The 21,779-nt window shown below is 37.2% G+C and overlaps 1 protein-coding gene across 1 annotated transcript in view; it reads right to left on the bottom strand.

Moving 5' to 3' along the window:
• ATR (ataxia telangiectasia and Rad3 related) overlaps positions 1-21,779 on the bottom strand; it is a 161,723-nt gene that overhangs the window by 74,989 nt on the left and 64,955 nt on the right. The window contains exons 23-27 of the mRNA XM_006895105.1: positions 19,736-19,849; positions 10,815-10,930; positions 6,458-6,578; positions 4,864-5,001; positions 1,659-1,869 (exon numbers count right to left, since the gene is read on the bottom strand). Of these exons, the coding sequence (XP_006895167.1) occupies positions 1,659-1,869; positions 4,864-5,001; positions 6,458-6,578; positions 10,815-10,930; positions 19,736-19,849 (700 nt within the window). The remainder of the gene's footprint in view (positions 1-1,658; positions 1,870-4,863; positions 5,002-6,457; positions 6,579-10,814; positions 10,931-19,735; positions 19,850-21,779) is intronic.

Raw genomic sequence — 21,779 nt, forward strand, 5'->3', positions numbered from 1 at the left:
TTTGCACTCTTCCTGGATGATACCCTTGATATCCTCCCACAACTCATCTGGCCTTCGCTCATTAGTGTTCAAAGCCTCAAACCTGTTCCTGAGATGGTTAAAATAACTAAAAAGTGGGAGAGGACAACTGTGAGGGAGAGCGGATAAAAGTGTGCAACAATGAATGAATGAAAACGTTTCTGTAAACATTCATTAAAATCACAATTAAAATAATTAAAAAAAAAACACGCCTAGACTTTTCACTGTAATGTCATCAGAAATGGTAATGACAGAATTCATGTTTAGTTTTTTAATTATGCTAAATGAACGAACTCAGTTTCATAAAGATAAATACTGTATAGGAAGGACCATTATTGTAGAGCATGTACAAGGATCCAGGAGGGGGGTAAACATAAGGTCGCATAATTTGATGGGTGGAGGGAGGGACTGGTAAAGGAAAGGGGAAGGGTCCAATGTGAAAAACAATGTACATCAACTTTGTATGTAAACCAGTATAAAATATTACCTAACTTGAGAGGGGCTGAAAAGCATTATGCTGAGAGACAGTCTCACAAGGAAATATACTGTTTAAAACCATTACTGTAAAATAAGTATGAGGATCCAAGCCGAGAGGAGGGTGGAAGTAGAGGGGTGAGGAAATGCTAGGGGGGTGGGAGGCGAGAGGGCAGGGTGAATATTAACCATGGGGTCATACAATTTGATGGGTGGGGGTGAGAGGGAAAAGGGAAGGATCTGGTGTGAAAAACAATGTATTTGAACTCTGTAAATAAACTAGTATTAAAAAACCCCTCACATCAAAGATAAAGAGAAAAATCTTTAAAAAATTCTAAGGTGAAATATTTTTTGCAGGTTTAGAAATAAATAATTTCTCTTTATCAGACCCTAAAAATGTTAAAGAAAATCATCTAGAGAGAAAAACAATAGTAAATGAAAATATGTGCTACACAAAATAATGAAGAACATTAAAAATGGTAGCTACTGACAAAAAATTAATAACTATTTTTAACCCAGAAAGAAAGCAGCTTATCATTAGGAATAATACAGAAATTTTCAGAGAAATAACCAGCTGTTATGTTTAACAACAAAAATCTTTACTTTGATAAGTACAGGGACAAAAGAGGGAGGTGCTCATGATCAAGGAAGATGTTGGAGAAGGGTTCTTTTATCATTTTTTCCAATTAGCCTCAAAATCTAGAGGGGAAAAAACAAAATCAACCACCACCTGATGTCCGTGAGAATGGCTGTGGTAAAAGAAAGCAAAAAGATCACCACTTTTAGAGAGAAAGAGAGACATATTAAGGAGATTAAAAATAAACAGGTTATCGCAACTAATCCACCATCAAAAAAAAAAAAATAAACAGGTTATCAAAGAGAGGTAGAAGTAATAAAATCAATGCTTTTATTCCCAGAATAATCCTATAAAGGAAATACTATTAATTCCACTTTATTGGAAGAAAAACTAAACCTCTATCTTGTCCAGCAATGTGAGAATAAGAACTTAAGAGAGAGGCTCTTTGACTTTTCTCAATGACACCCATATCCATATCCACAAAGAAAAAGTATTCACCAATGTGGGATTATTTTCCATGGCTTCTTAGATTCTAGTATTGCTAAACAAAGAAGCAAATGGTTGACAATGGCTAGAGGTAATGGCTCACCTGATGAGTCTGCTTTATCTCTGTTGGATTTGCCTTGTGGAAACTTCTCCGATTTCAGTGCTTGAAATTTGTGCCTTGTCCACTGGGTGAGATGGTCAAGCATAGAGAACACAGTCTGTGTACTGAGTTGACACAAATCAGAAGCAATGTCTTGGGTACTTATGGCATGTTGATCATCATGCTTTAGAACTGCCATGATTTCTGCATACACCTAAGAAGAATGCATTTTGGTGATTTACAGAGTGGTTCAAGTTCTCAGCTGCTAACCAAAAAACTGAACACACTAAAAATTCTGTAAGAGAAAAATTTAACAATCTACTTTCAGAAGACTACAGTTGCTGAGTTAGTTTGGACCTCTAGCTAGCCCATGTACAGAAGAACAAAACATTGTCCATTGTCCCAGCCTCACAACTGTTGCTAAGCTTGAGCTGTTACAGCCACTCTATCAATTAATCAGATTCCTCTTTTTCACTGATCCTCCACTGGTCTTGTCTTGTTCATAGCAACATGTTCATTTTTAAGGACTATTTCAGGCTGGTTTTATTGTCTGATTTGGGGCAGTGGGAGGGGTGCAGGGGGACTGTGTACCAGGGAGGGAATCTTTCTTTTACTTTTGAAAGAGAGGCGCGAACTGGGGGGCAGGGGGAGGGGGAGAGAGCTGGGCGGGTAGAGAAGTGCAGCAAGGAATGAATGGAAATCAAAATTCTCTGTAAATGTTCATTAAATGTTGATTTGAGTGAAGATTTACAAAGCAAATCTTTTTTTCCATCCAACTATCATATACCCATTTTGTTCAAGATCAACAGGGTACTTTCCACACTTCCTGTCATTCTAATTTCCAGTCTCTCTGTGCCTTCCCTTTCTTCAGGGACTTACGCTGATGATCCCTTAGCGGGTACTGCCTTTCCCTTCCACTCACCTTACTATGTGCCTATAATCTACTTACTCATTTTTCTCCTGTTTTCTTCCCTTCTCATCACAGATAACCATCCAGAAATGATTCTGTGTGTAAACCTTTCCTTAGCTTTTTGTAACAGTGGTCTTGTAAACTTTTTTGTTTATGGAGAATTTTAGCTGCATTTCTTCCAAGACACATGTTTCTTACTGCAATCTATGATATAGTTCATATTCTTTGCTAACATCATAACTCAAAAGTATTGATTCTTCTGTAGTCTACCTTACTCGCCCATCTTTCACATGCATAGGAGGTGACTAATGTACCATGACTTGAGTCAGGCACAAGTTAGTCCCCAAGGAATTATTTTTACTTTTTAACACATTAATAAATTCTTTTTAAGCGGATTTACCCAATGTAGTATGTTATCTGATTTCTTAATTGCTGTTATCATTGCTGTTGATAGTGGATCCAAGGAAAATGTAATCCTTCACAATTTCAATGTTCTCCATTTACATTGAGGTTATTTATTTATCCAGTGGCGAAGACTTTGTTTTATTTATGTTAAGATATAATCCACACTAAAGGCTTGGGAACCTTTTGAGACAATTCTATTCTGTTCTTTGAGGATCACTAGGAGTTGAATCTGTATTCATGGCAATGTTTTTTTGTTTTACACATATAAACTGTCATTTTATTATCTGACAGGTCAAGATTAACCATTCAAAACAATTAAAAAAAATTCAAACAAAAATAGTTAAACCATAGTCATAATACATTTCTTTTCCATAATTAAATTATTAAAGATTACTCCAAAAATAAAATCTAATCAGCCATTTAAAAAAATTTCTTTATTAACTAGTAATGAAAAAGTGAAAACAAAATCTCATACCATACACTAATCAATTTCAAAGGAATGAAAAGGTCAATTAAAAAAGTGAGGAAAATATGTTCATGACATTAGCAATGGAATACATCACATTTTAAAGGGTTAAAAATGGAAAAAGCCACAAGTGATTTTTATAAATTTGAAATTTATATTTGTACTTAGGGGCTGGAATCCAGGTTGGGGAGTCATCTGGAGCAGCTGGATTCTACAGAGGTTTGTTTTCTGGTTCTGGTGTGGAGTAGGGTGGAATGTTTACTTGCCATTGGTTATGAGTTGATTTTATTTGGCCTCTTATTTAAAAAGGCTTTTGGGACCTCAGGCCTGGTTTTAATTGTTTTTGGTCATTCTTCTAAGTGGTATAGCACTGGTCAGTCCATTTGCTGTACAGAGGTAACTCATGGTTGCTGTGATGCTGAACACTGTGACACTAATATGTCAAATGTGATAATGGTCACCCATGGTGGACAGTGCTTGGTGGACCTCCCCAATTAAAACAAGCTTAGAAGCAAGAGTGGCATCCACTTCTGAAATAGCTTGCCTTCAGAAACTCTATGAACGTGGAGAAACAATGAAGTTACACAAGTGTTCAGGTCTTTCGTTCACAGGGTCGCTATGAGTCATCTACGACTCGATGGCACTTAACAACAACAATAACAAAGGTAAAAAGCACAATAAAAAGTAAAAGACAAGAAGGTTTTTGCAAAATATAACTGGCAACAAGTTGGTGTGGAGAATATAGAACAGAATAAAGAGCTTCTACATATAAATCCATAAAAACATACATATATAAACAGTTCATATAGGAAAAGAATATGAGCCGATAAAATCACAGAGCAGTACTGCCAATGCACATAACCTTTCTAGTAATGATAGATAAAAAATAAAGCAATGAAATGTCATTTTATACCCAATGTATGTTATCTAAGAAACATTTCCAAATATCAAGTGTTAGCAACTATGTAGGAAATGAATACAGCTGTGAACTTCCGGGAGGCCTAGAGCTCTGTGCAACCAACTACACAGTTGTCAGTAACATTTTAATGCACACAATCTATAATAAAACAGTTCAACTCTTTATAAGTATCCACCCTGAGAGAGGGAAAAAAGACACACACATACACATACTTTCACAGGAAAATACTGCCATGATGTTAAGTGCTGTCAAACTAAGTACAGCTCACAGCAACCCTATGAAAAAGAGATCTGAACCAAGCCCTATCCTGTGCCATACTTTTCATCTGATATAAGCACTGCATAATTTGTTCTATAACTACAAGCTCTTTAAAATAAAACTGTATGCGTATAGAGGTGTATGCACATAGTCGTGCACTGATACACATTTCTACTCAACTGCTGTCTTTCTAATATTAATTAGGTTGGTCAAAGATTCATATAGTCAGGAACTAAATAACATCTCTCACCTCCTGCTGATCTTCTTCATTACAGCCCAACAAAACATAGACAAGAATATGTGGCAGAAGATAGATGGTCACCTTAAAGTCATGCTTCATCATAATGCTACAACAGGTAAAGATTTTACTAGCGAGATCATGTCGCACCTGTAAGCACACACAGTTAGGGAGAGTAAGTAGCTTTATACATTGTACAATATATTAACTGAGTGCCAAAAAAGCACCATGAGAGACAATTATCCTGACAGAGGAGTGTTCTTTTACGAAAAGGCACCACCACCTTTCTGGCCCCTCCCAAGTCTCCCAAGCCCCTGAACTGCTGAGGCTCCTCTACACAATTTAAGCTCCCTGGCAGACAACTACCTCAACATAAATGGACTCATCCTCTTAGAGTTCATTTTACAGTATGTAACAGATGAATCCTTCTAATCAACTTTAGTATAGTTCACGTGAACTCAAAACTCAACTCACTACCCCAGTGAGAACCTACTCAAAGCTGATCCTCACTGGGTCTCCAAGGCTCTAACTCACATGGGAGGAGACTGTTGATCTTTCTCTAGCGGACTCTCTGGTGGGTTTGAACTGCCAGAGTTGCAGTGAGCAGCTCGGTTACCTAGCTAACCGTCACTCCTTGCAAAGAGATGAGATAAGCAGCCAAAATGTACGCTGTTGCTGTTTTATGTGCTACTGAGTTGATGAAAACTGCGTAGCACACTGGAACTTCACATAATTTCTCCTGTGCTCAAAAGCATTCACACTTCTAATCACTAATAAACACTGGTGATTAATTGTAAGGAGAAAAAAGAAGAAAAAATTGCTAGGAATTTCTTATACACATGCTCTAGTTTTCAATTCACTTAACATTATTATTTTCTTAAAATTTGTAAAAGCTTTCTTATCCTCAAATGTAAATCTTCAATTAAACAACAAAACTCACATCCATAAAAAAATGAAATAATCATTTCCAGAGCTAGAAGTAGACAATTTGCAGTTTTAACAGTTCACATATTGTTTTCACTGTGCTAATTACAAATTGAAGAGAAAATTTCATGAAATTGTAGGAAGAAGTTGTTATATTTTAAAATCACTAATCTGAATTAAAAACTAAAGGTGTGAATTGTAAAGACTCTACTCCTTATTAGTGCAACATCAAAATGATATCTATTTTTCTATGAAATTTCATTTTTTAAAACACATACTTATTTTTCCTTAGGAGGAGGTTCAGATCATGTATCCTCAACAGCTACAAAATGATAATATATCTTTTTCTTCACATTAAGAATACATTCTTGCTATGTAAAAACTGGTATTGTAACTGACATCCTTTTAAATAGTAGTATTATATACTATAAAATTAGTGGACACAGTTAGAGATGTTCTACAAACACATTAAAACTAGCCATTTACTCAAAGAAAATCTTCCTATCCAGGAATTACTGGTAACAATGAAGAGTTACTTATTTTGTAATAATAGAAAATATCTCTACTAGATGACAGCACAAACATTTCAGTGCCTGCTATCTATGCCAGGCACTCAGGTCCAGCCTCTCTGGCTTCCTGTAGAATTTGATTGATTAACACGTTCCGAACAAGGTTCTCTTACCTTCGTTATAAGATAACCTGCCCAAGATGCTGACCATTCTGCAAAGTTATTACCTAATTTACTTAAGTAAATTGGCTTCTTTACTCCAGACCAATCTGTTGACTTCTGAGAACTCTTGTATCTGTAATTTTGAAAATTTGTTTATAAAAAATATTTCTTAAGAAAATCCATCTGTTTCTAATCTTAGTTAAGAAAGTTTAACTAAAGCAACTTCTCCAATGACTATCTCATGGCTGCCTTACCTTAAGTGAAGTCTGATTAAAAACACTTCTTGTATCTTTACAAGGTAAAGGGAGGGAGGGAGGTTCTTCTTGCACACAAGTATCTCAAAGGATTTGAGACTAAATCTGATTTTCCTCTTTTTTCAGCACTCTTTTCCTTCTTCCTCAATTCTTGTGTAAGACAAGCCTATTCCTTCAAGGTTCAAGCAATACTATACCAATCTCTTGTTAATCATGTGCTATCGCACAGAAACCAACCCACAGCTATCCTTATCCAGAGGATTTCCAGATGTTACATATTGCGTAGGAGATTTCCTGACTTTCTCTTAAGGAACAGCTCGTGGATTTGAACTGTCTGCTTTTGGGATGGGAGCACAACTTCTTACCACAAGGCCATCAGTGCTCTCAATCTCTATCTCACCGTATTATGGGTATCAAGAAACTCATTGTTAAAAAAAAAAAAAAAAGAAAGAAAGAAACTCATTGTTAACGTCAACATATGGCTCACTGATTTTCTTTCTTCTCCAAGTTTTATTATCAGCCTGAGTAACATCAACAACTAGACTACCTCTGTTGTTGTTTGCTGCCGCTGAGTTGGCTTCAATTTGTATTTATTTATTCTATGCACGACATATTGCAACTCTGCCCAGCCCTGTGCCATCCTCCCAATCTTTGCTGCTTTTAAGGCCACTACTGGAGTCACTGAGTCAGTCCATTTGATGGAAGGGCTTCCTATCTTTCACTGACCCTTTTCTAAGGACTGGCCGCCTCCTGATAATAGGTCCAAAGTGTGAGACAAAGTCTTAGGATCCCTGCCTCTAAGCACCACCCTGGCTACACCTCTTCCCAAGACAGAATATGTAAATTTTTTCAGTATTCTTTTCCAAGACAATTCAAAGGCATTAATATTCTGTCCAGTTTAGGATTGTATAATCAAGTTTAGAACTCCCAACTTTTTTTTGCTTCAGTCCCGTTTCACTAAGAAGTTTTTTATTTCCAAAATCAACCATGTAAACATCCTAGTTTCCTAAATTTTTAGTTCTTTCACCAAGTTGCATTGACAAATTTTAACACCTTAGTCAGACCTTTTCTTTTCCCGGATGTGGTCTCTTAATCTGACATCCTCATTCCCATTATTTCTTTCCCTAGCATGCTAAATGTTTGTGAAGTTACTATTGCTATAAACGATTGGTCTTCAACCTCAATGGTACCTTTCAGGTGCCCAGAAATATGTTTCCCTTATTCGCCCTTTCTCTTGTTTTCTACAATGGCATTTTCAAGGTATCACCACTTCCCAAACCACCAATACTTTTTGTTTTAGCAGATGATTTCATTTCCTGTGCCACCTACTACATGGGGAGAGAAAAAGAAAAAAGAAAAAGAAACCACTGTTTCTCACAATCAAAGTTGCAAACAAAGCTGGGTTCCATCCATTTACTCTTTCCTTATCATAAAGAATACAGTCTCGGGAGCTCTGGTGGCCTAGTGGCAATGAGCTGCAACTACAATCCCAGAGGCGCACGGTTCAAATCCACCAGATGTTCTGCCGGTGAAGGAGGGACAATCTCCTCCTGTACCAGTCAGATCTGATTTGACGGTACACTAAACTAAAACTAAACTAAACTAAAAACGAAACTAAATTAAAGTAAAATAAAAGAATACAGTCTCATCATTAATGGCTTTGATTTTGGCCCTCATTCTATTATCTATCACTTCTTTTCCATTAACACAACATTCAGACATACTCCAACAGATTTTAGAAATTTATAGGACTGCTTTTCTTAGGGAGGGAAGTGTTGTTCCTTCTGAACTGCTGAAATTTGATGTAAATATTATCAATGGAAATGATAAGTGTAACAAAATGCCTTGCACTGAAGGATAGAGCAAACATATACTTCATTGTATTCTAGCATCTTAAAACTTGACAGATCAAATAATCTTTCATTTAACTGACACACTAAACAAGGCAAACAATCTTAATCCTCATTTTGAATCATCAGGCATTAATTAACTGTCTGTGGTTTTTGCTATTATGCGCCATCAAGTTTCTTGCAACTCTTAGTGACCCCAATGTACAACAGCTCTAGATGATTTTATCAAGTCTCATCATTTCATAGACGTTAGTTAGAAAAGGACTGACACTGAGATACAAGCTAGGGTTTATGGTTTTGTCTAATCATATCTTGATGTTTTCTCCCAAAATAATTTCCGTGACAATGTCTAACTTTAGTTAATCTATCAAGTTCTAAGTATCAATTGTTCAAAATATGTTCTTCTTGTTATTGCTATATGCCCTCGAGTTGGAACTGACTCATTGCTGACTCTCACGTAGGTTTTCAGACGCAACAAATCAATCACATGTGAGGAGACCACTAGGCCAGGTTAAGAGGGAACAATAATAATCACGCTTAAATCTAAGGTTAGTGGGAAAAATTAAGTAAGAATATTGAAGTATAATTCTTATTTCATTTTTTGGTTTTTAAAAGTTTTGAGGTATAGGAATTCTGCTGGTTTAGCAGTAAGGAGTTACACTGCCAACTCAAAGGCAGGGAGTTCAAATTCACCAGTTGCTCCCTGGGAAAAAGATGAGCAATCTCTTCCATACAATTGACAGCATCTGAAAACTTGCTGGAGGGTCAGCCACGTATCTGTTACTACTGAACAGCAATGAAAGAGAGAATGAAGCATAACTTCAAGACAGAAAAAACATGGGGATGTTTTTAGGAAACTATTCAGCCTGGGTTCTCTTATTTACCCTGGGATGAATATCAAGTAGATCAAGCTTATTTCATTACCTACTGGTTAACCCAGTTTCTTGGTGTTTAATGTAAAAGGGAAACAAGTGTATCAATACTGTCATCTTTTTTTTTTTTTAATTAGGCAGAAGTTTCAATGAGGAGACCTCAGCTGAAAAAATTTCCTAACTTCAATCCTAACTGTGGTTTAATAATGACTTTCTAATATTGCCTAGGGGGTCTCATGACTGAGTATAAAGTAACTTCACATATAAAAGCAGAAGAGCACCAACAGTCAATGTTTTATTAAGATCACTCTCATGTATGACAACTCAAATAGGAACAGAGTATCAAGTACGCAGAAAATTTTAAATAATGCTGGTTATAAGAAATAAAATGGTAATTTAAAAGATTTCTAAGTATAAAAAGTAATTTAGCAAATAAGATTTTTATAAAGAATTTAATTACAAATGCTAGACCTCAAGGCACAATAAGCAAATATAGGGCCACTAATTGAAAGGTTGTCAGTTCAAACCACCAAGTATCTGAGCAGGAGAAAAACTTGGCAGTCTGCTTCCATAAAAAGGACAGACTGGAAAACTCCATGAAGAAGTTAGTGCTGGTCTGTCCTGTGAGTTTCTCTCTCAATGCCACTGTGTTAGAACTGACTGATGGCTAACCATCCAGTGGGGTTTTAGAGATATAAACTGCAGGGGAGGAGACTGTCCATCTTTCTCCCACAGAGTACCCTGGGGGATATGAACTTGCCTTGTGGTTGGCAATACAATGTCCTCCTAACTAGGCGACCAGAGCTCTCACATGGGTTTAACAGGAGTCAAATACCAACTCAAGGGCATTTAACAAGACTAGTCCTTTACGAAGGCTCAAAGAAGTAATTTATCATAGTTCACATATCTAATACAAATGTGATCTAAAGTAATTAAAATTAAGCTTTTAACTAAATGTTATTGCTTTGTGAATTTTAACCAGCTCTATTGAATTATTTAAATTTAAACTTTTTTGTTAAAGGAAAAACAAAACTATATTCATGAAGAGAAACTGGTAAGAGACTGAGGTTACTACTGGTTTTGAGACTAGCTTTAAACTCTTAAAACGTCTGTATGAGTTAAATGTTTCATGCTTCACTTCACATTCTAGTTTTTCAAAGTATAACTCACAACTGAATAAATTAAAAACATTATTCCTTCTTGCTTCGCTGAGTATGTCTAAATACTTAAAAGTTACAAAATTCATCCCAATGAACATGAAGCAATTTCATTTTGACAATACTGTATGTATCATACATGAGAACATGCAAAATGTATTTTTAATGTTAAAAAAACTGTATCATCAAATACCAGTATTTTAATAGAATTGGAAATATTAAATGTGTTCACATACCTGGTATTTAGATGAGGCTCCAGTATTTCCCGAACATGTTCAGGAAATCTCTTCCATAACTGGTGACCTGGACCATCATTCTGCATCTCTCTACAGTCATAAATTGAAAGGAGTTCCTACAAACACATGTTTTACACTGTACGTCAATAATGTTAAAAATAAACCTATACATTCATCAGTATTCTACATGTTATGGTCATAAAATTACATAGTGAAATACAAAGAAATATGAAATCTCACAGCAGGAAAAGTATTTAGTATATTTATTTCAATGCCTAGATGACTTATTCAAGGTCATAAAGCTATGGCAGTCTTTGAATATGAAGTCTGCTGATACATGTTAAAAATATATTTTGTAACATATGTTGAAATATAAAATTGAGAGTCATGTGGAAGAGAAAATGAGAGGCTTTAGAACGTAGTCTTTTCTGAATTTCAATGAAAACAACTACAAATAAAGTCACAAATTCAAGGCGTTCTAAAAATCTAGATAAATAATATTAAGCTTATGCACACTCATGTTTATTGTGGCTTTGTTCCCAATAGCAAAGAGCTGGAAACAAGTGACCATCAACAAACCAATGGATAGAGAAGCTCTGGTATATTCACACAACGGAATACTATGCAGCAATGAAAAACAAAGAACTCATGATATTATGCAAAATGGATGACCCTGGAGGACATTATGCTGAGTGAAATACCTCAGTCACAAGAGGACAAATACTGCATAGGGCCACTGTTGTAAAATGGGACTGACATCAGAGTTAAGGTAAGACAGAAAAGGAGGGGAGGAATGATGCATATTGCATTGAAACAGATGAGGGAGAGAATTTAAAAGGGATATATGAATAGGTATTCTTGTTATTACGGAAGTCCAAAGTGAAGTTTCACTGCATAGTGGAGTGAACTTGCGGAAGGGGGTGGGGGGTGGAATTGCTTAACAATGAAAGAGCTTTTCTTTCTTTTCAAGGTGAAGAGTAAATTGTGGGATGGGGAGTGGGTAGGGAGAAATGTGCAACAATGAAGGACTGGAAACCCTAAGTCTCTGTAAACTTTCATTAAAATTAATAATAAAAAAAAAAACATTAAGCTTATCCAAGACAGACGATGTGCGAGGTAAAAGGACCATCAAGATAATAGACATTTGTTATTTTTGTGACAGGAAAGGCAACACCAAGTAAAGAAAGGTTAAGCCCACACATATTGACCTAAGTAAATGAAAATACTAGAACGTACACAAGGGACATCAGTAAATGTTAAAATATCGTCAGTTTTGCAGCAACTGTAACAGTCAAATAACACCTATGTATTTATATGTTGTTTTTATCAGGTGTACGCATAGCTCCTCTATGAATAAACAGATCAATACTTTGCCCTACTCTGTGACCTTCTCCCAATCTCCGCCACTGCAGTCACTGAACCAATCCAGCTCTTTGCGAGTCTTCTCTTCTGCTGATTATTTACTTTCCCAGGCATGAAGTCTTTTTGCAAGAACTACTGTCTACTGAAACCACAGATGTGAGATACAGTCTCACCACCCTTGTCTTCAAGGAGCACTTCTGGCTGTTCTTCCTCCAGAACAGATTGTATTTCATATTCCATACTCTTTGTCAACAGCACAAAGGCATCCATTCTTTTTCAGGCTCCCTCATTCACTGTCCAAGTTTTACATGCATATGAAACAACTGAAAATGCCGTGGCTTGGATCAGACAAAACTTTAGTCTTTAAAACTACATGCTTGCTGTCAGTCTCCTTCTACAACAGTGATACTATGCAATATTTGTCCTTTTGTGACTGGGATATTTCACTCAGCATAATGTCCTCCAGGGTCACCCATTTTGAATAATATTGCATGAGTCCTTGTTTTTCAATGCTGCATAGTATGAAGGAATTTTTCTTTTACTTTTCAAAGAGAAGAATGAACTGGGGGGGGCAGGGTGGAGCAGGGAGAAAATGGCAACAATGAATGAGTGGAAATCCAAAATCTCTGTAAATGTTCATTAAAATTAATTTAAAAAATGATAATTTTTAAAAACCCCTACATCCTTGCTCTTAGACACTTTAAAAGGGTTCCCAATAGCAGATTGAGTCAGTCCAGCACATCTTTTGATTTTTCTGACTGCTGCTACCATGGGTGTTGATTGTGAAACCAAATAAAACTAATTCCTTGCAACTTCTATCTTTTCTCTATTTGTCATTTTGTTGCCTATAAATGTAATTGTGAGGGTTCATGTTTAAGTAAAAGAATATACATTTATGTAAAATACAGATGAGTATATCAAGTGTAGGTATGTTGTTATATGCCGTCAAGTTGCTTGAGACTCATAGCGACCTTATGTAAAACTGCCCTGAAACCTGCTCTATCCTGTGCCAATTTTACCATCGCTGATACACCTACCCTCATCCCAGTCACTGAATCAATCCATCTCATCGATGGTCACCTTCTCTTTCTCTGTCCCTCCACTCTTCTAAGCATGTTGTCCTCTCCAAGGACTGATCCCTCCTTGCAACATGCCTGAAGTAAGTCAGATGAAGTCTTAGAATCCTTGCCTCCAAGGAGCAGCCTGGCTTCACCCTATCTAGGATGAACCTTTTTGTTCTACTGGCAGTCCATGGTATATTCAACACTATTCTCCAGCACCACAGCGTCAAGGCATCAATTCTCTATCATCCCTAGTCACTGTCCTGCTCTCTGATGCATAGCAAGCAATTACCAAGTCTATGGCCTGGATCAGACACACCTTCGTCTCCAAACTGACATCGTTGCTCTTCAGTGCTCCAGAGAGGTCCCAGAGAGCTGACTTTCCCAATGCAATTCATCTCCTGATTTCCTAGCTGCTGGTAACAAGAGTGTTGACTGTGGAGCCAAGCAAACTAAAGCTGTTAACAATCTTAATCTCTTCACTATCATAATGCTGCCAATAGGCCCAGTGATTGAGAATCTTTGTTTTCTTGACATTGAGCCTCTACAGGAACACTGCTTTTTAAAAAGCCCAAACCTACTGCTGTTGAGTCAAACCTCAACCCACAGTGATGATATTGGACAGAGTACAATCTCTCTATAGGGTTTCCAAGGTTGTAAATGTTTTCAAAAGTACACTGTCACAACTTTCTCCCATAGAGAGGCAATTGTGAGGAGTCTCCAAACTTGTGGTTTGCAGTCACCAAGACTCCTAGGTGTTTCTACCCATCTCTCCATCACTGAGTCTAAATCTTCCGGCAGGTTTAGAGAGGTTGAAACGCATGGGAGAAGACTCCTTATCTTTAGTCCTTGGAACAGCTGGTGCACGGGAACTAGCTGTCTTTGGGTTGGCAGACCAATTCGTCAACCATTCAGCCATCAGAGGTAGCTTTACATACATGTGTTTATAAAGACAAAAATAAATTCACTCTTGTGTCAAAACTGTGAAAACTAGCCTTCTGCATTTACTTTGCATAAGAGGCAGCTTGCACCTCAAGCATCAAGGACGGCATCACCACGCTCCTTTGGGAATCTGACTCAGCATCTCAACACCAACCACACAACAGCTTTGAACTGCTGCTGTGAACATTATATGTCAGTGTTCTCTTAGGGGGTATGTATTATTTGAGGAGCTCTGGCAATGGACTTCATAGGGAGTTGTGATGTTAATTAAGGGCTGCTCCTCTTAGGCTGTGGGAACCCACTAGACGCTTCAAGGGAGAAAGATTGGCACCTTCTCCCATACAATTTACAGTCCCAGAAACTCAACAGAGGGTGAGCTATGAATTGGTTCCTATTCAGCAGCGTGAGCGAGTGAGTGAGTGAACTGTTATTTGGTATGACTTGGCTGGTAACTATTAAGTTTAGGAACATTTAAAAACTTTTCCACATAAGTTAATGCTAATAGTTTCTTTGCTTTAGAAAGGCTTCATAAGAACTTGGGGGAAATCTTTATCTTTTTTTTCCCCATTAATTTTAATGACAGTTTACAGAGACTTTGGATTTCCTTTCATTTTTCTCCCTGCGTACCACGTACCCCCAATTTGCTCTTCTCTTTGAAAAGTAAAAGAAAATTTTTTTCATTGTTATACAATCCCTCCTCTAAGTCCACTCCACTATGCAGCCTTTGTTCTGGACTCCTGTCATGATAATAATACTTAATCATATATCCCTTTTAAACGGTTCTCTCCCTCATCTGTTTCAATGCAGTATACATTATTTATCCCCACTTTCCCAGTCTCCCCTCAACACCGATGTCAGTCCCATTTTACAACAGTGGCCCTATGCAATATTTGTCCTTTTGTGACTGAGATATTTCACTCAGCATAATGTCCTCCATGGTCACCCATTTTTAATAACTATGTTTCTCAATGCCGCATAGTATTCCATTGTGTGAATATACCAGAGATTCTCTATCCATTCATTTGTTGATGGGCACTTGGGTTGTTTCCAACTATTTGCTATTGTGAATAAAGCCACAAAAAATATGGGTGTGCATATATCCGCTTGGGTGGTAGTTATAGTTTCTTCAGGGTATATTCCTAGTAATGGAATTGCTGGGTCAAATGGTATTTTTATTTGCAACTTTTTAAAAAAAAAATTTTATTCTTTTTGTGTGTGTACCATCAAACTGGATCTGACTTCTACAGGAGGAGACTGTCCCTCCTTCTCCAGTAGAGCATCTGGTGGATTCGAACCTCTCACCTCTGGGATTGCAGTTCAGGTTCTTGCCACTAGGTCACCAGAGCTCACCTATTTGCAACTTTTTGAGAAAGCACCATACAGCCTTCCATAGTGGTTGCACCATTTTGACACTCCCACCATAAAGGTCCAGTTTCTCCACAACCTTACCAGCATTTCATGTTTGCGGTTCTGTTAAATTTTGCTATTCTTACTAGGGTGAGATGATACCTCATAGTTGTTTTGATTTGCATCTTTCTTAGAGCTAGGGATTTTGAACATTTCTTCATGTGTTTGCTGGCCATCTGAATGTCTTCTTTGGTGAAGTATCTGTTCATATCCTGTGACCATTTTTGAGTTGGGTTATTTACCTTTATCTTGAGTCCCTTATCTCACATGCCATTACCAAATATTTTTTCCCAGTCTATGGCTTCCCTTTTAACCCTGTTGGAGAAGTTTTTGGAGGTACATAGGAATTTGATTCTTAGTAAGTCCCATTCATGTATCTTTATCTTAAAAAAAAAAAAAGAACAAATGTGATGAACAAGAAAATCTTTTCTAAATGTTAATCTTGTAAACAAGAAAAATATGTTAGAGTATCTTATCTTCCCTTGCCTTTCCAATTCCACCCAACATATCTACTTCAACTACTATTTTCCTAATATTTATAAACTGTAAGCGCCACCTGGCAAACTATAATGTTATTACTCTCTGTCTAAATTTTTAAAGAGAAGCCAATTAGTGAAAAGTTTAACTAAAGAAAATACACTCAACTTTATTTAACTTTTAAATATTAAAATTTTATCTAAAGCCAGATTTCTCTGATGTTTGGTAGTTGTTTAAGCCAATGGAAGCTGTCTTTATTGGTCACTAGTAACAAATCTATTAGGATCAAAAATTCTCCAACTTTACTTTCAGGACTCTTTTCTTGTGGTTAATTGCTAGCAACTCAGGCCCTAGCTTATGCCCCCATTAGATAGAACATCATGCTAACCGGTCTCATGCCCATGGTAATAATCTATCCATTAGGCCTTTGAGATTGACAGAGTTGTCTGATTTTTGGATATCAAACGACTGCTTTTTCTCTCCAGTCTATCTTATTCTAGAAGTTCCAAAGGCACCATTCATCATCATAGCGAACGCCTCACAGACTGGTGGGAGAGGAGGTGAGGTGCACGGGGTGGTTTCGCGTGTGGTGCACACAGAGAATCAAACCTTGATCTCTCAGAGGAAGGCAAGAATGTGACGATTCTTATGTGTATAGATTACAGCTGATGACAGCTACCAGATTAGAAATTACCTCAAAAATATGACCAACACTGATTTTAAATTCACACTACAATAACATATTCACAACCAGAATGCTTAAGCACAAACAGGCCTATTCTCAATGCAGAACAAAATTTGTAAAGATGTTATTTAAAACTTCTCTTTAGTAGCTTGGCTTAACCAAAGATGGAAAAATGTTTATATAAGATTTTTTTTTCTCAGTAGCAAATCTGCATATCATGTAGATTTTGAAATATAGTCAAGAAGGTAAGAAGTTTAAAACTACTCCATTAGTATGATAAAAACTATTTTGTGTCATGTATCCTCCTCCAAAGTCACCAAAAAAAGTTATTTCAGGGTGAGATTCCTGGATCACATTCTGAGAACTGACAGATTAACTAATGCTTTCCAGTACCCAAGGGAAACAGTACAAATTGCGTTACTAGCATTAGAAGTGTCTGCAGGTAGCAAGCAACTATTCAGTGCATACCACAATTTTATTCCCACTAGCTGAGTTCACATGATTGTGTTTGTTTCCAATCCTATTTATGCTCACTGAACTTTTTATTATAATTCTGTAGCTTAATGATGTTTGTTAAATACAAAGGAAAATGGACACTGTGTTAGCAAAAATTAACTTAAACATATTAGAAAGATTTACAGAAGACAAACTAAGAATTTACTGCCCAGAACCTCTCACTTTCATGGAGGATGAAGAAACCTGGAATGAGTAACACTCTTACTCTAGCAACAATAAAGTAGTTGTTAAGTCTGGGCAAAGGGGGCCAAAGAGAAGAATGAAGAATTCAGAACTCAAATACTGATGGCCTTGCCTGCTGCTGATAAGAAGAGCAAACGGCCTTGCCTGTCTGGCTGAGCTAGCCAGACAGAGTGGAATGTCCCTCCCTAAAGACTCTGTTTATAAAAATCCTCCCCACCAAATTCATGGTGTAACTTCTCATTCTGCATCTCCAGGACGAGGAACTCACCTGAGGAGCTCCTGACTACCCTTAATAAAGCTGCATTAAGCTTTCTCTCGTTCTCTCTGCTTTCTTTCTTAAGTCCGCTAACTTAACAGTTGTTGTTGTTATATGCTGTGGAGTTGCTTGCGACTCATAGCAACCCTATGTACAACAGCCCTAAAGCCCGCTCTATCCTGTGCCAATCACATTGCCTCTGACACACCCATCCCGATTACTCCAGTCACTGAATCAATCCACCTCATAGAGGGTCTTCCCCTTCTGCGCTGTCCCTCTACTCTACCCAGCATGATGTCCCTCTCCAAAGACCTGTCTCTTTTTGCAATATGTCCAAAGTATGTCAGACAAAGCCCCAGAATCTTTGCCTCCAAGGAGTAGCCTGGTTTAACCCTCTCTAGGATGAATCTGTTTGCTTTCTTGGCAGTCCATGGTACATTCAATACTCTTCTCCAGCACCACAGCTCAAAGGCATCAATTCTCCTTCTGTCCTCCCTAGTCATTGTCCAGCTCTCTGATGTATAACAAGTGATTGCAAAGACCATGGCCTGTATCAGGTGCACCTTCATCTCTAAAGAGACACCGTTGCTCTTGAGTACTTTAGAGAGGTCCCTAACAGCAGACTTTCCCATCGCAATACGTTTTTTGATTTCCTGGCTGCTGGTGCCAAGAGTGTTGACTGTGGAGCCGAGCAAACTGAAGCTGTGAACTTAACAGTAGTTAATCTAAAACAGTTCTGTTTCTTGAACTTACTAGATAGCTAAAGTCAGAATCTGCCTGAATTTGGGAGAAATCTGCCCTATCATACAAAAATGTAACATAAATACCGAATGGCCTGTCACAGTGGAAGGTAAAGAGAAAAACATGGCTGCAAAAAAGTGACAGATCTAGCAAGGAGCAAGTGACAGCAATCTACTTGTGGCTGTGGTAGGAGGAAGAGTATGGATGAGATCCTCTCTGAGGTACAGGCACACCGAGCAGATCTAAGACTTAAAGCCCCAGCAGGACTGTTCAGAATAACATTCCAAGGGACCTCACTGACACTCTAACCAACAGTAAGACACCTGTTCTGTTCAAGTGTTCATTTAAAATAATCTGGACAAAAGCAAATCACAATGAACCTAAAACGGAAATAAAATAACTCCATGTATGTTCTTTGATCATAATGGAATTTAAATAAAAATCACAATAGGACATATCTGGAAAAGCCTTGAATATTTGGGCTTAGAACAGCAGCAACACAAGATTCGGTCAACTGGTATAATGGAGTTCTTCCAATTTAAGTGATTGAGCTTACAAAAGGTCATCTAAGATACATATAAACAATCTTTATTTATCTGGAAAAAGAGAGAGAAGGAAACCAAAGAATCAGAGAAAGAAGTGATTACTGGGAAAACTGTCTACATGAGCCACTGCCTCCTCCACCTGGAGACCAGACTGGGAACCACTACTGAATGGACTAACTGGGAATGTAATAGAGAAATTCCAACTCAAAAGGGAGAAGAATATGGAACAGAATTTCAGACTCTTAAAGGACTCAGACTTACTGAGCCTCCTGAACCTGGACACTTCTAGACAATGGCTCCAAGTTGCTCTTCAAACCTTTAATTGAAACTATTTCCTCTACTATAAAAGTGAAAGAATATTCCATGCTCTTGGATAGAAGACTTAACATTGTGAGAAAGACACTACTACCAAAAGTGATCAACAGACCTGATACAACCCCTACCACATATCATAATATCTACAACACATTATCATTCTTTAAAGAAATAAAAAAATAATCACCAACTTAATATGGAAAGAGACCTCTGGTATGCAAAGCACTACTCACAAGTTCATGAATGCTTTCTCTCTCACACACATACATACACACAAACACACAATTATGAAACACATGAGCTTGTGATGTAATTTAATCAAAATGCCTCAGTGGTAACTGATTTGGTTTGGCTTAAGGACCGAATTTACAGCTTTCTTACGAGAGAGAATTTAATAATGTAAAGCTGGTAATAATGAAATACGCACTCACCTGAATGGCATAAGCAGCTGAATCTTGAGCTCGACTATTATCGGCATATGCCAGGTAAGCCCTTGTTAGTTCCATCAGTAATCCATAAGCAAAGTTTAAATCTTCTACTCCAGTCTTAAAAAAAAAAAAAGAAAGAAAGAAAAGAAAAATTCAAGCATAAATTTCCTTTAGTTATACTGTACCTTCCAGATCAGTTTACAAGTGCATTTAACTTAGAAAATAAAGGCAGAGCAATTACATTTTGTGAGGAACATGCTCCTAAGAACATTCTACTCTACCCAAAGAGGTAGCTTTTGCCCAAGAGCAAAGCGCAGAGGGCAGGAAGGGGCAGGAAAGCGAAGTTAAGGGAAATAAGCGTGCTGGCATATTGACATGATTGGTACCAGTATCACAGAATAATACCTATAAACTGTTGAAAAGGAAATGAATTAGCTTTGTACACATTCACTGAGATCATAATAAAATGCTTCCTCCTCCTGAAAAAATATGAAATAAACAAAGGCTTTTTTCAAAACCAAAGCCTATTTCTGAGGTGTACTGAAATAATTCACAATGCAGAATTCTGACATTTTGCTTTGTTCGTTTTAAAATCTTAAAAAAATAAAATCAAATACATAATATTTTCTCAACTGCTTTCTGTAAAGCTCTGGCCATCTGAGAGGCTCCGAGAAATTATTTCTGTGTATCTCATTCTTGGAGAGTCACAATATACAATGATCCGTCAAAAGATCTAAGTTTACAATACAGCAATTTCTCAAACTCATTTGACCACAAAAACATTCTTTATACACACACTGTAAGAAAATCTTGGAAATCTAGTTTCTCATGAAAATGTCAGTGTTTAAGAAATATTATTTCAATAATTTATGTGGCAAATGAAGGAAGAAAATGGCAGTTTCCCCACCACCCCCAAGCTTGAGAAACTTATTAACACCTAGGCTGGTCATATCATGGACCAGACCAGACAACGGATCTTGGTAAGAGTCTGAGCTTGATTAATAATCAATAAAAGTATACTTCTTCTACATGCAGTATTACCCAATGCCTACACTTTAATAACCCAAGTACCTCTAAATTCCATTTCTTAAAATCAAACTTAAATAATAAATTCTTTACTATATCTCTCCACTCTCTCATCCTTTATTTGCCTTTATGTAGACTAACCCAGAAACACTGAAAATCAGTTAATATAATTAAGACAATGATTTTAGCTAAATTGTTCTAACAAACTCAGTCTAATAAAAAAAGTATCCTAATACACTGTTAAGGCAACTGCCTCTTAGTTCAAGTATAGGTTGCGCATAAGCACAATCAAATGTTCTGGGATTCCAATTCCCCTCAGAATTAGCCACAGCTTGTTGTAATCCACACAGTCAAAAACCTTTACATAGTCAATAAAGCACAGATAACCATTTCTCTGGTATTCTCTACTTTCTTCCAGGATCTATCTAACATTAACTATAATATCCCTAGTACCATGGCCTCTTCTAAACTCAGCCGGCATCCACATCTGGCAGTTCTCTGTTGATGTGTTGCTCCAGTCGTTTCTTGGTAATTTTCAGCAGAATCTTGCTTGCATATAATATTAATAATATTGTTTGATAATTTCTACACTCTGTTGGGTCACCTTTCTTTAAAATAAAAGTAAGTGTGTCAGAAACAGTGAGGTTGGCGTAGGATAGAGCAGGGTTTAGGACTCTTGTACATAGGGCACTATGAGTCGCAAGCAACTAGACGGCACATAACAACAACATACCCTGTTATATATACATATATTAAGTTATCTTTAGCACCAGACTCCAGTGCAATCCAATCCTAATAAGCTTCTCCAGTCTTTCTTTTACCTTTTTAATTACTAACTGGATCTCAGAACTTAGTCCTAGAAATGCCCCACGTACTGTAGATCAGTTGCTCTCCTATACCACTGTTATCTGGCTACAGGAGTCCCTCCAAGACTTCACTCCTGACCAAATATCCTTCTATACTTTCTGCTTATTCTTCCTTCTCTAAATAAATATGACATCTCCGCTCTGCATCATCTTTT

The sequence above is a fragment of the Elephantulus edwardii genome, unplaced genomic scaffold (assembly GCF_000299155.1).
Source record: "Elephantulus edwardii isolate Elephantulus edwardi_28Jun2011 unplaced genomic scaffold, EleEdw1.0 scaffold00158, whole genome shotgun sequence".
Classification (NCBI taxonomy): domain Eukaryota; kingdom Metazoa; phylum Chordata; class Mammalia; order Macroscelidea; family Macroscelididae; genus Elephantulus; species Elephantulus edwardii.